The sequence below is a fragment of the Cyclopterus lumpus genome, chromosome 10 (genome assembly GCF_009769545.1).
Source record: "Cyclopterus lumpus isolate fCycLum1 chromosome 10, fCycLum1.pri, whole genome shotgun sequence".
NCBI classification, from domain to species: domain Eukaryota; kingdom Metazoa; phylum Chordata; class Actinopteri; order Perciformes; family Cyclopteridae; genus Cyclopterus; species Cyclopterus lumpus.
The window spans coordinates 17,650,556-17,669,545 of NC_046975.1; the positions used below are offsets into that span (position 1 = coordinate 17,650,556).

Here is an 18,990-nt window from a genome sequence, read left to right on the forward strand (position 1 = left end):
TGTGTGTTTTTCAGTTGCAGAAGAACACAGAGTCTCACATTAATGTCATGTTTGTTTGGAAACGAGCAACAACAACAGAATTCAAATGTCACCCGTGCATAAGTCTGTGCCACCTCAGTAAAAAAGTTATCTCGCTCCTGGGGTCAGTATGGATTGATACAGTTTATATAACGGAAGTTATAGTTAAGTTACAGAGGTATGAAGCGCTTTCAGTGGGTATTGATTCAAGTGGAATGAGAAATAATACAACCGCAATGATGGCAAGAGAACAGAGAGAGAGACACCCCGTTATGTAAACAAGCCACATGCCTCAGCTGTGCGCTCCAGATCAGACTAGACATGAAACCACTTAAAAGATGGGTAAGTAGCACTTGCTATCTTTTGACCTTTGTATGTTTAAAAGGAAAATGAAAGTTTTATTAAATATAAAAATATATAGATGTAAAAGTACGCTGCTGTGTTTTTTATTTGTCCAATATTTACAGCCCTTCAGATCAGTGCCCACTTGGCATCAGAGATTGATTCACTTGGTATCCCTCTAGCGTTGGTTTTGGTGTTGGGACCGTGTGTCCATATACGCTCTTTACATGCAGAGTGCCCTTTCAAAATAGACATTTTCACGGGAAGTTAGGTTCAGGAAACGATCACGGTTGACATTAACGTCACTGACATATGACAGGCGAACCGAACTCACATGACGAGCAGATCACGTGACTAATGAAGCTTTTTGGCAAATCGGGTCACGGATGAAGGGAAATCGCCGCGGACTCGGCGGCGATGGCCACTAAGTCACAATTACCTCTGTCACTGAGCACATTGTGCAGTCGATGTCTAAAGTATAAAACTAACACTCCTTTGCTCAACAACACGTGTAATCCCTGAGCAAAAATATGGCATGTGCTGTTCTCTTATCTGTATAACACATCTGTAAACAACGGTCTATCCCTAGCCTACAAGCTGCGAGAGCATCGGAACCACCAGCAATACCATTAGTGTAAACAATGTGCCGGGAGTTTCTTTTGACAATGAAATGTCATTGGAGCCTGTTGTAGCTCGCATGCTGGTATCAGCGCCCACCTGTGTCTAAGTATGTATCAGAACACCCTGGGGGCGACTGCATCGGATTCTACAAGGTACCACCACGTTCGGAGCACAATGTTGCACTTGCTGCTCTCCTGTGGGGCCCCTGGTACTTCTCTAATAATCTACCCAGCATGTGTTTATCTTTGTTGGACTAGGTTGTGTGGAGGATGCGGCCGGGAGAGGAAGGCAGACAGAATCCTGCCAGCCTGTATGTTAGGAGCCTGCAAATCCTGAGGGACTGCTGGCTTTGTCTGGGCGTGTGCTCTTGTGTGTGTGTGTGTGTGTGTGTGTGTGTGTGTGTGTGTGTCTCATAGACAGAAGTGGCAGCAATACAGTTATGCAAACATGAATTATGGTTGTACTTGCACAGACAAACACGCGCACACACACACACAAAACATTTAATTGCCAAAAAAAAAAAGTCTCTCCAGGGCTCCATTGTGTCTAATGTGTTCAACGTTAATCTTACCCTTTGGGGACATTTGCTGTTGTGTTAATTACACACCACCAGGAGTCCTCATTAACACACACATACAAATACGTGCACGCACCAGCACACACTCAGACACACTACGTAGACAACTTAGGTTGCCCGATTGAAAGCCCAGATTAAGTGAGGCAGTCCAGTATGGGAAAAGCAAAGCTGATGAGACATTTACAGAGCGAGGGGTCATTCAAGAGTTGCCTGAGGTCAGACCACATCCCACACCTTTCACGAACAAACCAAGCCTCAGTAGAGAGGGGGTTCGAGGGCCCGAGCGGCAAGTGCGCCCTGCTTACTCATCCATTACACCGCTAGCTCATCACATCCTGGCACAGGCCTTTGCTCTCACCACGGCATGAGCTTCGGCTAATGTCAGTAAAGTAAAGCAAACTGCAATCGTGACATGCAAACAATTAACCCCAGAGTGTTTTCACTGGCCCGCCTATTATCAGTGCTCATTGCAGTCTGCTGCCGACTGCATCCATTAAAACCACGGAGAGATAAGGAAACATTAACACAAACTGAACAACAAACTGCAATGTCTCATTGTAGTCAAACTACTCTAGGGAGCGCATAAGGAGAGTATTGTGAGCCGCTTGTTTCCGCCACGGGCGCACCCCACTAATGTCAGGGGCAGAGTAATGGGCTACAAGGTGACCCTCATGTGCCTGTCTTTCCAAGCCCACCCCACCCCCCCTCCCCGTGCAGCGGGATCTCTGATTGCATCGTAGGGAGGGGGTTCACCAAACCAGTCATAGATAGTCAATTATAGATACAGTGGCAGCATATGTGTACAAGATGTAAAAGCACTTTGCCCCAGATCAATGGGCACAGGTAATTGGTGAGTGAAAGGAATACCTATAAAATATAAACACCTGGCCACTGGCACCAATCAGTATAGAAATGAGGGTGAATGCATGTTCATGTGCATTCACCCATGTGTTAATTGACATTGTATCCCCAAGATAGGGAATATTCACATTGACATTCCTCCAGCACGAATCTCCATTTCAGTGTTCTGGAACTTTAATACAAATTGTAATACGTTCATCACATTCGCATCAGACATAAAATATTCAATGCGTTTCGCCGCTTAGTGTGATTAAAATAAAAAAATCAAGGCGTATCAATCCTCTCAGGTTAATTTGTCTTACACAGTGCATCTGTGGAGTCGTTCCATCCTGGCGATGCCTGTAGCCTCAGAAAGGTTAATAAGCTGCTTTACCTCAGCCAGAGATGGATTGGAAGAGAGTTGGAAAGGTGAAAAGAAAGACCAGGAGAGCAGAAACACCTTAATGCAAATCCGCATCAAAGTAATCTGTCTAGTCTCTAAAACCACCGTTTTAACAGTTTCCCACCACGGCTGGACCTGTGCTTCCCACGCAGCGTAACATTTATCCATGGACTTGACAACTGTCAGCCCTCATACAGCAATGAGCAACTGGGGTCAAAGATCTGGACAGGATGTGGTGATGATGGAATACCTGCTGGAATATATTGTCCAGCGGTCGGCCTGCCTACTGTGTGTTTTATTGCCGGATGAGTGAATGTTTCAGGGGAATCAGCTTGATTTGGCGCAGCATTACAGCTGGCTTCAGCTTGCTTATGTATACAGCACAAGCAAATGCTAAATTCCCATGGCGCTGCCACTACCCTGAAGTGTTACTGATGTCGTTTTCCCTTGCTTGTGTGTGTGGGTGGAGCAAAGTGCAATAACGGTGCAACACTACGGAAGGACCTCCAGCTTAACACGGCTCCGTCTGAGCGAGGCTTTACAACCCCGCAGTTTGAGAATGTTCTGTTGGTTTGGACTGGAACCGAAGGCAAACAAGCCAAAAAACACATTAAAATAATAGTAATAAAATAACACTTACAGCAGAGTTGTTCCATCCTCTGCGCATTTATCGCATTGTTTCAACAGCATACTGCGTTTAATAAAACATGATCAAAAGGAGAGGACAAAAAAAGGAAACAATCTGCTAATGCTGCAATTCAGAGAAAGTCTCTTCCCCCTGAAGGCGTCTGCGCTGCAAAAATAAACAACACACATCCATTTATCTATAATTTCTCCTGCACAAAACAGTACGCCTTGCTATCTTGATTTAACACGTCAAACTGTAAATGATAATTTCACCGTTCATCATCTTCAGAGGGTGCAAGAAGACAGACAAAAGGAAGTATAACATATGGAAAATAAAAAGATAAAGCTGTTCAAAAATAACCACACATGCTTGTTGCGATGAGTGGATTCATTATCGGGAGCTTTGAAAAGATATGTTGTACCATCTTTCTCTGTTTAAGAAAGGAAATTCAGGAAATTGGAAGTATAAGTGAAGAAAGCTTCAAAGCTGTTAGCAAGATGGTAAACAGAAAAAAAAAGAGACAAACATTCATATGGACAAAAGAATAACAGACAGATGTAAAATATGTATGCTGTGGATACTGCAGCAAGACAATGATAAGAGAAAAAAAGAAGGGAAGATACTGACTTAAAGTTCAAGGGAAATGACAGGGAGGGAAAGACAGTGAGGAGTAAAGACAGTGGGGGGGGGGGGGGGGGGGCCAGAGGGGAAATAAATCAAAGAAAAGGCTAACTGTACCGATATGTGTATCCTGAAGGGAAACTGGGATGGAACAGTTTATATGCCTTCCATGCACAGGTGGTGCTCAGTCTTCTGGAGGGGCATTATTTCATCAAAAGTGATGCATCTTAACTCAACATTAATTTCCTGGGACATTTTTTTACTGAATCCTTCCTTCCTCTATTGAGGTGATTTTAGTTTATATATGTAGAAATTGAATTGATGCATAGCTGAAACGTGGGGCATTGTTTGCGAATAGAAATACTATATCGTTAATGATGGTACGGTCTCCTTTTCTGAAATGTTTACTTGTATTGACGTTATGTTTTGCCTTGCTTCTATGCAGAGCACTTTGTAAACCCTGTTTTTAAAGGTACTATATAAATAAAGTTATTATTATTATTATTATTATAATGAACAAAAGACACACAAATGCCAAAAGGCACTTAGACCTCTGGTGAAAAGTTACTTCACATATTGCAAAAATTAGCTGTCTCAAAATCACTGTAGCCTATTCTTATGTTTTATTAGCTTTTGAATAACATGTTTTTACCTTCCTGCACCAGGAAGGTAAAAATGTACTTTCCTTAAATTTCCATTTACCTACCAAACCAAAACTTGCAACAACAGTCATCATAACCTTTTAAATAGTATCCCAGCTTTTAACCATTTCCCTGTCACTCTGTTTTTGTCGTGTTGCTTTTGTCCCTTTTTGTTTCTCAGGTGACTGAGGATAACAGACTGCAATCAGGCGGGTCTGTCGACCACACTCTCCCTTTCCCTCATCTCAACCTGTTCTGTCTGTGCAGTAATTTACTCCGCTGTGGCATGAGAAGCCATGATTGTTATATTCAAGGAGGCAGCATCTTGAACACGCAGGACTCTGATTGTTTACCTATCCTGTATGCGACATCGAGGTTGTTCTCGTCCCCCCACTGTTCCTCTCGGCCCCTTTCCAGCCAGAATGACGACGGAGTATCACCCCCTGGCCCAATAGTCACAAACCAATTCCACCAAAGACAAATTAAAACGTAATGCCATGTAACAAACGCAGCGGGCTACTGTGCACTGTCAGGCATTGTGTTAGCCGGTGGGGGCAGACGGGGCTTGTGTGCCCCCCCCCCCCCCCCCCCCCCCCGTCTTGTGTTCTTTTTATCCGTATGGAAATCATGAGTCAACATGGAGCCGAATGCATCGCACATTTGGAATTTTTTTTTTTGTTCAATTACAACTGATTTATTAAGTCAACTACATGCGTGGCCGACGGAGTTTGTGTCCAATCTCTTTTAAGAGGAGATTATGAAATACAGCGAGGTGATTGAGTTGAAACCGCTTGGAAAGCAAATGAGTCTCCAGAAGAAAAAAAAAAGGCTTTTCCCTTTTCTCATGATAATTACCGACGCATCACTTAAAAAACGTCCAACCCTGTCCAGCGGCACATCCGCACAGGGAACCATCACACGTCAAGTATTTCCTTAAAGAAACCTCACCGCTCTCGTACTCGGAGCTGGATTATATATGCGCTCCATACTCTGCTGTCTGGGATCATGGGGCTAAGTTAATGAAGCTCCGCTGGGGCTTTTCCATGTGAAAAGCTCCAGTGACAGCGCTGACATTGTCCTCTTTTTAAACGCAAGTCCCATTGTTAATAAGTGTCATATCACTCAATTAGGCAGAAACGCAGACACTAAATACATACTTCAAGGGGACATAAACACAAAAGCACAAGCAAAATGAACACATTATTCCTTTTCTTTTAAAAACAAGTATCACTTGACTATAATAGACACAGTTACAGGTTCACATTTTCTGGGCGGGTGGGTTGGGGAGGATGGTTTTTATTATGTATGGTGGAAACACGTATGGTAATTCTGGGAAATGCCATGTCATGGAACTGGTGAGGGAAAAGCACAAACACAATATGAAAGAATGAAAGACCCCAAAATAAATACAAAGTTTAGCATTTGACGATCAACATGAATTATGTTCTGAACTAATACATTCAGGAAGAGAACTTCTCTTGCATACTCGGTGTGCATCCCGGTCTATTTTGTCCCTGTGTCCTTGTTCCAGACTTATCGGTATTCAACATAGACCTGCTGTATGGGCTGTCTGAGTACACTGACAGATGAAGACAGACAGATGAATATGCAGAAAATGCTTATGCAAGGGTGACAAACTAAAATAAAAAACAACAAAATGGATACATAAATGGGATTCCTTAAATATATTGTTTATGAGTTACAAGACAAAGTGAAACACAATATATGTGGAGGGCCAGTGGAGAATTAGATGGAAACGTAGAAATATTGATGAATCCCAAACGTGTTAGATGAGGTTTTCCAGCAAGGAGAAAAATAAATACAATATTTAGATGCACAGGGGATATTTATTTTTGAAGAGACCGATTTTGATGAACATTACCGTGTACCTGAAGGCACATAAAAGTAAGCTGGGTTTAGACTAGGAACGCTGCAAGCGGCACGTATCAAAGGAAGCCTATATTCAGAGGGCTAAAGTTAAAGTGCACTGTGATAGCCAGAATGGCTCTCATCTGAGAAGAGAAGATTAAAATCAGTGGGACATCACAGCAAGGCAATATGAAGTAGGAATGAAAGGAAACCGCTCTCCCTCCTTCCCTCTCACAGACACAGATGCACACGCACACAATATAGTCTCCTACAATAAACCAATTACATGTCATTAATATTTAAGGGCCTAATTTCCATTCATATGTGATATATTAAAAATGTGCAGGGATGAGCAAGGAAAAGGGCTGACCCTGAGATATTCACAGTGGGCTGGCTGCCCCAAACAGAGAGTAATGAACATCAGGGTGTTTTGTGTTTTAGTGAGACAAATGTCTCCTGCCTTTGCCAGCAATTAGTGTCCCATTTTCTGAAATTAGGGAAAACAGTACCATTTGAGGCCTTTCTTACTCCAAAATGCGATAATATCCGCTTTGGGTTTGCTTCAAGTAATAATGGACATTTAATCCAGAATGCATGATTTACTGAGTCATCTCAACAATGCACCGAAGGGAAACGTCTCTCCGCTGATGACAGTTTACAAAATGAGCATGTGCTAAAATGCCACTTGTGATCTTGTTTGTGGGACACTGCATCTGTTAGACAATGAGCCTGAGAGAGTGGGTGTGGGGGATGTATTATTTTTTTTATTAATTAGGCTGGCCCTGACTCCAGATGGACAACGTCATGTCCAAAGAGATGATTTTAGAAGCAAGCCGAGGAAAACAAGATAAGAAGGGAGCGATGGCAGGAGAAGAAAAAAGCCCAGAAAAAAGACGCAGAGGGCGCTGCCTTGGCGCATGCACCATCCTCTCAATTAACAGAATCCGTAATAAACAGCCTTGCTCTCCAGGGAAACATGGCAAACCATCGAGCCTGACTTCCCAACACTTTGACATAGAACGTATCAAAAGCTTATCGTTGTACACAGGCTATTAATACAAGGCAGACTATTCCACAGTGGGCTGCAGTGTCTTGAGTTGAGCTTAAACTCATTAGACAAAAGCCTTTATTAAATTGCGACTATCTGAGAAGGCAGAGCTCCAACAGCAGTCTGGGGACTGTGTTTTTTTTCAAGAGCAACATGCTTTACAAAGGTTTATATCAACAAGACATATTGTTAATGAATGAATACAGCCTAATAGGATTAAAATGTGTTTTTGACTGACACTTATAGTGTATGCAGTTGCTACTGTGTTCTGTGAGCCAAAACTTGTATCCAGACTTGTATTGGACATACACTGTAGAGCCCCAGAGAACACAGTGTGCTAGTCAGCAACAGTTTTCTTGCCTGACTGCGAGGTGGCCGAGTGTCATGTGGGGCGGCCGACCATGCGTGAGTGTGTTTGATCTGGTGGCCGGATCAGCCTTGATGTTAACAGAGTTATTAGGGGACTTATTAGGGAGAGTCAGAGAGCCAGCTACCCCCCCCCCCCCACTGATTCCATCATTACTGCAGTTGTGGCAGGGTCATTACCGCCCTGCTGCTGGGTCTTTGTAGCAAGGATTGAGAATCTGCTGATGTGCACACCACATTGACTCAGTGGGAAGAGGACATGTGTGTGGGTGGAGTTGTAGGGACAGAAGGTAAAGGAAAATGGGTGTCAAGAGTGAGGAGAACTCCTGAGAGATTTGATTAAATCCCATGTGATGAGGGGGTGGATAACTGCAGCCATCACTGATAGTGAGTGAGGGTTTTAACCAAGTTACCTTTCCAGGGCTGACCTTTGCAGGCACAACACAAGTTTGAGATTTCTCTTTTTTTTCCAGAACAAGATGGTGAAGTAACAAAATGAAGTGAATATCTTCGAATCAAAATTTTAAAAAGTGCACATGTTGTGCTTTAGACATCAGCAGAACAGGATGTGCCAAAATCTGCTTTAAAATTCTCCAGGCAAAGAACTCCCTTGACATTCACTCCAACAACATTATTCGATGCCTCTCTTTCTCCCAGGCAGTTTCCAGATGTATTTCCAAAGGTGCTGTTTGGTTTGGTAACACTTTGGCCCGTCCCCTCCGGCCTTATTCACATGTTCATTAGCTGCCTCGCCATCATTAACAGAGGCATGCTGGGAAAGAAAGTCCCAATGACCCTGCTCACAGGGGTGGCATGCAGCCTCTGATTCCTCCTTCAGCACACACATACATCTTCATTAGGCCTCTGTCTCTCTCTGCAGAAGTATGAGTGTCACTGACTTTCAAACCATAAAGTGTATGAATGTACTGGGCTACACAACACCAACAACCCCCAAGATGAAACCTTAAAGACGCTGTAATATATGCAGGTTTACGACATGACTGCAACATGACTAAATATATGTTTTGACCTTATAGTAAGATCATTGTTTGGAGAGGTTTAATATACACAAATTATTGTCTCGGTTATTCTATAGTTAAGTATACAGTATACTCAGTGATTTCCGTTGTTGTTGAGTTACCTCCCTTCTTCCACGGTGTTGTTCATGCTGAGAAGCCCAGACACGGCCATTACAAAGTGGCATATGCCCTTTGTACATCAGCAATTGGTGCGTGCAATGGAGGAAACATTTTGGAAGAAAGGGGGTGTGAAGTTTGCCAACATCAATCTTGTTTCAAATTGAACTGCAAAGTTCCAGCTGAATGAATTGCCTTCCAAATGCAGCAGGCCGTGGCTACACACATTCAATCCCGAAGTGAATCTGATTTGATCCCAAGAGCCATACAAAGGCACAACCCACTGATTGATAAAGCGCACTGAGGGGAGATGAGGGTAAAAGAAAAAAGGGAGCGCCAAGTCAATGGAGAAGAGCATAAAGAAAAAGTAATAAGCCGATACAGTCAAGCGAAGGCAGAAAAGGAGGTAAAGGACAAGAAAAATAAAGAAAAAGGGGAACAATTAAATAACTATGACGTTGCCAGGTTGATCTACATTGTCTATTTAATGTATCGTATATAAGTTCAACAAATTTGGAAAAACCAAGGTGGTGAGCAAGAGCAAATAGAGAGATGTGTGCCTTTGATAACAGATTGCTCAGCTCCATGCGTGGGTGGCAACAATTTTCCGATCACAAAGAACTTGATGGTGCCAAAGGTGGAATACCTGCCTTGACATCAGCGACTGAGGTGTAGCTTTAAGTGCAACGTATTTTCATCTCAAGGGAGAAGGCTGATACATTTCCCCACACGAGAACAGGATGCAGCAAAGAAATACAGAAAATATAATAATTTCAAAGAAGATCAATGCTTACTACATGGAAGCAATAGAACCACATTGCAAGCTCAAAAACATGATGTCACCGAGTTGCTCCTGGAATTAACAAAAAGCCGCATTGTCATTTATCTGCAACAGAGGTTCATTAACTTAAACTGGAAGGATGAATCACTGTGGCTTCGTTGGTATATCAGCAAAGCAACATAATTACTTATTTTATACATGTGAAAATAATGATCTAAACTTCCCATTGTATTGTGCAGAGCTACACTACCCTGTGCTCAATTCAACAGATGCTGTTGGCTACTCACAGTGGTTACAATGGACAGTGATTTAGATTGAAAGTTGAATGTGTTACTTTTTTTTTTTTTCTTCTTAAACATGCGGTTGCCTGCGCTGACCCAAAGTGAGTTACACATTGATGCGACCATAATGACTTAATCTGTGCCCTTCAGAACTGATAAATGACAAATGTGTAGAATATTCAATCAGGCTAAAAAACCGTCACATAATAAATGAAAAAAGAAAAAAAGTCACATTTAGAAGATTGAAGCTGAGGTTGAAATCCCTCTTGACTATAATTTTCTTTTCTTGGAAAAACTCATTAAACAGTGGGACTCATAAAAGCAGCAGGGGAGATGACAGTCTTGCATTCTCGGTTGTTTTAGAGGCCTCGGAGTGTAATAAGCATCTGAAAATTGGGCTGTTAAAGTGATTCTTTTTTCTCTCTTTTACTGCTACAGTGTTGTTCTTCAACAATGCAAGTAACAAGCAAGAATCCCAAGGAATGTGGTTTAACAGACGCCTGTTTCACCAATTTCTGAGGGCTGCTCTGCAGGGAAGGCATTTACACCTGCTTGCCTCATCTTTCACGATACACTAGTCCCCCGAAGTGTGCTTTACTTATAAATATCCACGTCTCAGATGTTGCAAAGCTGGAAGTACCACGAGGAAACATAGTAAAAAAAAAAAAAGAAAAAAAAAGAAAAAAGAAAGATGTTTACTGAAGGTGTGCGTGCGTGCGTGCGTGCGTGCGTGCGTGCGTGCGTGCGTGCGTGCGTGCGTGCGTGCGTGCGTGCGTGCGTGCGTGCGTGCGTGCGTGCGTGCGTGCGTGCGTGCGTGCGTGCGTGCGTGCGTGCGTGCGTGCGTGCGTGCGTGCGTGTGTGTGTGCATGTGTGTGCACGTGTGTGTGTGTGTGTGTGTGTTAAAAAAAACGGGGCAATATCGCAGACAAATGAAGTCGGTTTTCACAAGTGACATGTTTGTCAAATCAGCACTCAGGATTTATGGTTCGTGGTTACAATGAAAGTACAAGCCCCACGAATTAATCTTGCAAAGACTCCGTCTCTCCACCTGATTCTCCAAAACCGCTTATAAACTACATCCAAAACCAGTTAACCAATTTGACTCGAGATGAAGGAAGACTCACTACCCAAATAGGTCAGATTCATAGCGGAAATAAAGGGGGATCTTTTCGACAAAGTGTTTCATGTTCAAGCACACTTATTGTTGCATATCCTCAGATGGCATCCATTTGAAAGACGATAGTGCATGAATCATGTAACAGAGGAAAGAGAAAAACAAATGAACTATCTCACTTTGGTAAGATTCCATCTAGCACCTTTTTTTGCAGTACCATCTACATCAAAGGCCTGCTCATTGACTTTCAACTTCCCTGACGAGGGGGGGGGGATATCAAACATTAAACAGCATTTTTCATTCATGAGCAAATCATGTTCTCTTTCAACAATAGAGGGAAAAGAGCTGATTCAGTGAAGTCGCTGTAGGGGTAATTGATAGGGATCCAGCAAAGGTAACTCCCAGGGGAAATGCTGGATCATGAATTCCTACCCTGCCAGCGGGAACATGGACTATCTATAGTGCCTTTTTTTTTTAAAAGCCCAGTGGGTGAGAAAGTGAATTTAATAAAGCGTTTAAGAGGACATTTAAAGCTGAATTAAAGTCATGTGCCTGTGGACCTCCAAATGGAAAGCTGTATTTGATCTAAAGAATATATATGCAAACATGCTGGTTTGCTGCTTAACTAACTCTCAATAATAAACTAATTTCCCCTCAATAGCAAAGGTTATACTAATAAAGTAGAAAAAAATGCATACACATAAGTAGGCATAGCAAGGTTTCAAAAAGGTCTGATTCAGTTACTTCAGAAACGTAACATGAAATATAAAATGTCTGGCGGATATCCTCTGGAGAGAGAAGAGAAGCCCACCCCTGCAACTTCAGTATGCCTTGCAACAACCCAAATTCTACTTCCGTCTGTAATATGCCGGCAAATCACTTTGCGGCAGCTGAGGCAGAATTGCTATTTATTTCACAGAACAAAAAAAAAAAGAGTCAAGTCTAGTTTGTAGACCTGGAGGCTGCGAGAAAGAAAGTGAGAACGCTGCTGGCGGGCTGACTGGTGTCCAAACAGACGGTGGGAATATGGGAAAAGTTGGTGGATTCTGTATAGTTATGTCCACAAACCCTGACAGAGCTCCGATTTGACTGCTCTGCGCTTGACAGGGTTCTGAATTCTCCCCTCCTACTGCTGCCAGAATTAGAGGGGTGTGCTCCACACATGCACACGCACTGTCAAAGAAGTGGAAAACACTCAAATTGCCACGGGAGGAATACATCAAGTGCCTTCACACACCCTTTTTTCCATATGAAAACAAACTTGCTCTGTACTGCTTGTGTTATTCATCAGCGAGTTATGTAGCCTGGTTGTGTATCTGAGAAACAAACTGGCCGGGACAAGAAAACTCCCAGAGCTTCCTTCACAAAAGCATTCCATGTTCCCCGATGGAAGATTGGCCTACTGGACTGGAAAAGGCAAGAAGCAAACCAAGCATAACTTCTCTCTGTTCACACATATACTGTACGTACAACTTAAAGTTTGTGGACGTCCACGGACATACACACACAACAACACCGATCTGAAACTACTCAATGAGTGCAAAGAACACATACAATGTGCAGCCGTGTTGCATTCTAGCTTTCTCAAAGACCCAAACACACAGAAACACTGCAGCAAAAGCACATATATTTGACTTGAGAGCATACATTGATGGTGTTAAATGCAGTGGGAAAAGTGCTAAGTTTAAAGATAATTAACAATTCAAGCTTTCCGAAAGTGTCACACGATGAAAGTGGCTTGGCATCTATTGCCTCGAGAGGCTAAATGAAGCATGAGTGTGTAGATTAATTAAGGGAAGAGTGAAGAGAGATGACGCCTCCTTACCTTTGCTCTGCGAGGAGAAGCAGAGGGAGAGCTGAGCAAATAGGTCAGGATTCTCAAACTTCTCTTCTTTGACTTTGATCCAGAAGCAATTCTCTGCCATTTCCTGAGGCACTATCTGCAATGACACAAGGATTCCATTATCACCACAATCAGAGACCGCCATTCCACCAACCTGCCACTCAAAAAGTTCTTCCCACTTGAGATGGGGTTTGTGTGTGCTTTTTTGTCTGTGTGTGGACACACACGTGTCCTTGTGTGTGCATCCTGAGCATCGGGGGTAGCAAACACAACAAACGAGGACCGGCAACAGCAAAAGAGGAGCCTCCGGGGTTAAAGAGATTCTTTCATGGGCGGACAAACTGCAGGAGTATGACCACCTCAAACAGATGATGTGTGGAAAGACCCTGACTGGACCATTCACATCAAAGCGCTTGATGATCTCCTTGAAATGAATGAAGTGTGTGAATTTAAGTTTGCGGCACAAAACATCAGCAACCCTGTTTATACACTCTTTATACCCAGACCTGCCTGGTACCGGAAAAAGCCTCTAAGAAGCAGCCAGGATCACACACACCCACACACACCCACACACTAGAGGTGATAGCAGAACACAGGGATCCCTTCACACCGCTCAGCAGACATGAGTGTAGGAGCGTACAGAAATATTAAGAGGTAAATAAACCCATCTGACTTGTTGCAGTTATTATTACTGTAGTTAATAATGTGTGTGACACTGCGTTCACTGTGTTTAGTGCTATGGAGAGAGCTTAACAAGTGCCTGGAAAAGCAATGTTCCTACTGCACTGTTGTCTTTAACCTTCGTAAAAAAAATCATATTTATTACAGACAGAAAGAGTCGTAAGTGCAACTATTATGCATATAAAGCTGGGAAATCATTCCCAAGTCCATACGAAAATGTGGTCAAGTGTAGCAAAATTGCAGAATCCTTCAATGGCTACAATAGGTGCTTTAATGAGAGGCTTATGACATGTTCAACATGAGCTGGTGTTTAGTGTATAGATAACCACTGTCCATGAACTCTCATAACACCCAGTTTGTGTAAATAATTATATTTCTAATAACAATTAGGCTGTGGTAGTCAGATGAAGTGGTGAAACACCACACTGTGATTGAGCAACACATTCAAAAATGTGATGTTTCAGATTTTAGCCAAAAGCAGAGAGACACTAAGAAACAAATGGACGATGCAAAGTCAATTTTAATAAACAACTAAAATAGTCCAAGACAAAGCTGGCAGAGAGGGGAAGTCCACAAATGAGCAGCAATAAACTGAACGGGCCAAGCACAAAACAGGACAAGGACCTTTAGAAAAAGCACAAGAGCGATAGCAACAAACATAGCAGAACACATACCGGGAAGGATGCAGACATGGAGAGGTGCAGCCAGGTGGTTAACCAGACACAGGTGGATGCAATTAGGGGCGAGGCAGACAATCATAAAGGAGCGAAAACATACAAAGGCAGGAAGTGAAGTGAAAAGAGGACGCAAGAGGCAGGAAATTCAAAATAAAACAGGAAACAAATTAAACAAAACCTAAGACCGTGAAACTACCACTACGACTGATACTACTACTACGACTACTACTACCACTACGACTGATACTACTACTACTACTACCACCACTACGACTGATACTACTACTACGACTACTACCACCACTACGACTGATACTACTACGACTACTACTTCTACTACCACTACGACTGATACTACTACTACGACTACTACTACTACCACCACCACTACGACTGATACTACTACGACTACTACTTCTACTACCACTACGACTGATACTACTACTACGACTACTACCACCACTACGACTGATACTACTACGACTACTACTACTACCACCACTACGACTGATACTACTACTACTACGACTACTACCACCACTACGACTGATACTACTACGACTACTACTACTACCACCACTACGACTGATACTACTACGACTACTAGTACTACCACCACTACGACTGATACTACTACTACTACTACTACTACCACCACTACGACTGATACTACTACGACTACTACTACTACCACTACGACTGATACTACTACTACGACTACTACTACTACCACCACTACGACTGATACTACTACGACTACTACTTCTACTACTACTACCACTACGACTGATACTACTACTACGACTACTACCACCACTACGACTGATACTACTACGACCACTACTACTACTGATACTACCACCACTACTACTACCACTGATACTACTACTACAAAATAAAACAGAAAACAAACTAAACAAAACCCAAGACCGTGACACTACCACTACGACTGATACTACTACTACGACTACTACTACCACCATTACCACTGACACTACTACGACTACCACTGATACTACTACTACCACTGATACTACTACGACTACTACTACCACTGATACTATTACGACCACTACTACTACTGACACTACCACCGATACTACGACTACTACCACCACTACGACTGATACTACTACGACCACTACTACTACTGATACTACCACCGATACTACTACCACCACTACTACTACCACTGATACTACTACTACAAAATAAAACAGAAAACAAACTAAACAAAACCCAAGACCGTGACACTACCACTACGACTGATACTACTACGACTACTACTACTACCATTACCACTGACACTACTACTACCACTGATACTACTACTACCACTGATACTACTACCACTACTACTACTACTACTAGCCTACTACTACTACCACTACTACCTATTAATAATAATAATGAAGCTCATGTTGCAGTCCCAATTGTAAACAGAAATTCCATTTTAATTTAAAAATACATTATAATATGTTTTTGTTCCACAAAACTGTAAAAAGCCTGACACTAAATTATTCTTAATTTAAATTTAATTTAATTAATATGGAAAATATGTATTGATATTCTGTTATGCAATCATTTGAATTACCATTTGCTCAGATACAAGTGTACAGGGACATCGGAATTCATGTGCAGATCTTTCGGTCAAGTAAATACAGTCATTACAGAATTAAATGCTTATACCTTATTTCCAGTGATGTGTTGCTTTAATCTACATCCTTCTATGAATAAGCTGTCCCTGAGTGAAAAACTAAATATATTAAGGTGATTTCCACTTCAAATATGAAATGCTGGTGACAAGCAATACAGATAATAGTGTACGTGGAGGAAAAGAAAGGTCTGCTTTTGGTGATGTGTTAGGAATTAAAACAAGCTGCTAAATAGGTGATTAATTAGTGATTTTAGTTTGAACTGAGTCAGATAAAAAAAAATAATGATAATAACCTCTAGATTTGACCTTACTCAACTCTTTCAAGGGCCAGCTAATTACTCATCTGAGATTCAACAGAAAACCAAAGACTGTTTGCTTTAGTGTCATTAATCATGGTTACAGATGTATTAACGCTAAATTAAATGACTATCGCAAGAAAATGTGTTGCTTCCTGCATTTGCCTTACTGAAGAAGAAAAAAACTGCCAGCCAAGAAACCAAAAAATGCTATTAGCTTCATCACGCTACCATCATGCTCAGTTGTGGTCTTCGACTTGAGTGTCAGCTTTCTAACAAGGGAACAGGATCGTTGCACAAGCTGACAAAGCCATGGTGTGCAAGGACTCCCTGTTGCTCCAGAGGGCAAAGAGGATATCTGCAGACTCTGAACTGCAGAAGAAATACTATTTGCTGATAACTTTTATCAACTTGAAAACAAATGTCATCCATAAGCTTGTTCATTTCGGACCAACCTGCGAGATCCAATGTCTCATCCGATGTTGACTTGACTCCACATTACTTACTGAGACTACACAAACGGGGATGACCTTGTTGCTGCCTTTACACCGTGCTGGAAAGCGTCTATATGCTTCAACACTGACAACCAAAAGACTTTCTGGCCAAATGTGAGCTCCATAAAGAAAAGTTTGTTTAAAAAAAAAAGAAAAGATAAGAGATAAAACTGAACAAAAGAAATGTTGAGGGGTGTGTGTGTGTGTGTGTGTGTGTGTGTGTGTGTGTGTGTGTGTGGGGGGGGGGGGGGGGGGGGAACAAAACAAACATAAAAACCCAAACAACCCTGACCAAAATAAAGATGTCATGGCTATGTTTAAAAACAGAGATGAATTACAACTTGAGATAATTAACTGATGTTGAGCTTAAAAATGAGTCTCATGGTGCTGCATGAGACATTTGCTATTTCCTTCATCCCATTGCATCCATGCTGCCATTTGTTCTGCCATTCCCATATGATTACGGATAACCTTAATTAGCACGTCAAGATTATTTGCATTTTCTGTTTTATGGGGATGTCACGATTCCCATTTTTGAAATTAAAAACTAAACAGCCGAAACAGCAGCTAGAACTACATTGTTTATGTGTTGTTTATTTTGGCATTTGGAGGGTTCCATATTTATTCTTCACTAATAACTTTCCTTGGGAATTACTGACAGACACATATGGAAGTAAATGCAGGGAAGGGAATAATCTAAAATGCATTCAGCACTTAAACCAAGTTGGCATTTCCCAATGTGTGTCTGAGCTGTCTTTCCCCATATGGGTGACTTGTACTGCTCCTGACTGAGAAATCCCCCCCCTTCACATTATGTGCTCAAAGGACCTCTTATGAACAAAAAGATCCCACATATTTATACTTTTATTCCAATTATAAGCTTCCCCCGCCGATTGTGAATATGTCACTCTAACTATGGTTCGGATCAGTGTATGTATGCTATTTGTATGTTTGTCAGTACGTATTCATCAGCTATGCACAGGTGATGCAACTAATCATGAACTTGTAGCTGCCCTCTTAGCTTCATTTGAAACTGTGTTGTCACGTTTCTCCTCCTAATCCTCTGGGATTCCTGCTCTTGTCCAACATGTATGGTGTAGAGAAAAATAGGGGATGTAAGTATGAAAAATAACAAGTATCTTCTTTCTACAACCAAATCCTAGTTGCTCCTGGCACTCCCAGATGTCCATCTGCTGCACACAGAGAAGACAGACGACTCTTGTCCCACTTAATCGACACAAGAGACACAGATTGTTTTTCCTCAGGTGGTTATGAATTTCATTTGCATCGCCAAACTACAATTCCTATGGAGGCAAGGTCAATGCACCTGAACATTAACCTTTGTACACTTCCCAGACAATGGGCCTTTGCACGTCACCTCATGCACACAAATCTTTTGTGCAAAACCAAGTAGTGCATGCACAACAAAATGACGAATACTGTTTAAAATATCACAAAGCACCATCAGCCCCACCTGCACAAAACCCCAAAACTAAATTGTAGTTTTTCTTACTGATATTGACTGTTTTTCTTGTTGATATTTCATACTGCTGTATGATACCATCAATAACTTTACATCTCGAAACACAAACACCCATACACACAGAGAAGCATTTGCAAACATGACATTTTAAAGAGTCCTTGAGTTGACAGAAATTTCACCTGTCAGCGTTGACTTTATTTCTCATCATTTAGTGGCCTATTGTTGAATAAATAAGGTATCACAAAAAAAAAAAAAAATATATATATATATATATATATATATATATATATTCACCATTTGTTAGCGTTCTTTAGAAAAGAAATTCAATAAATCAAGAAAAGATAACTACTACAACAATATTTTTCCAATGTATAGCTTGGTTCAACTAAAACCATCGAACACAAACACAATGCGCAGCACTAACGTGATGTTAAAACAACCAGTCCGATGTTTGGGTTGCTGAAGACAAAGACACAAGGTCACACGAGCATCGGCAAATAACCATTAAATTAGCGGCAAGAACACTCGAGGCAACGGATAAATGATCTATGGTAAAATAGAGCCCACACACAA

The 18,990-nt window shown here is 41.8% G+C and overlaps 1 protein-coding gene across 1 annotated transcript in view; it reads right to left on the minus strand.

The window, feature by feature from the left end:
* diaph2 (diaphanous-related formin 2) overlaps positions 1-18,990 on the minus strand; it is a 347,468-nt gene that overhangs the window by 193,343 nt on the left and 135,135 nt on the right. The window contains 1 exon segment of the mRNA XM_034542988.1: positions 13,112-13,226. Coding sequence (XP_034398879.1) covers positions 13,112-13,226 — 115 coding nt within the window.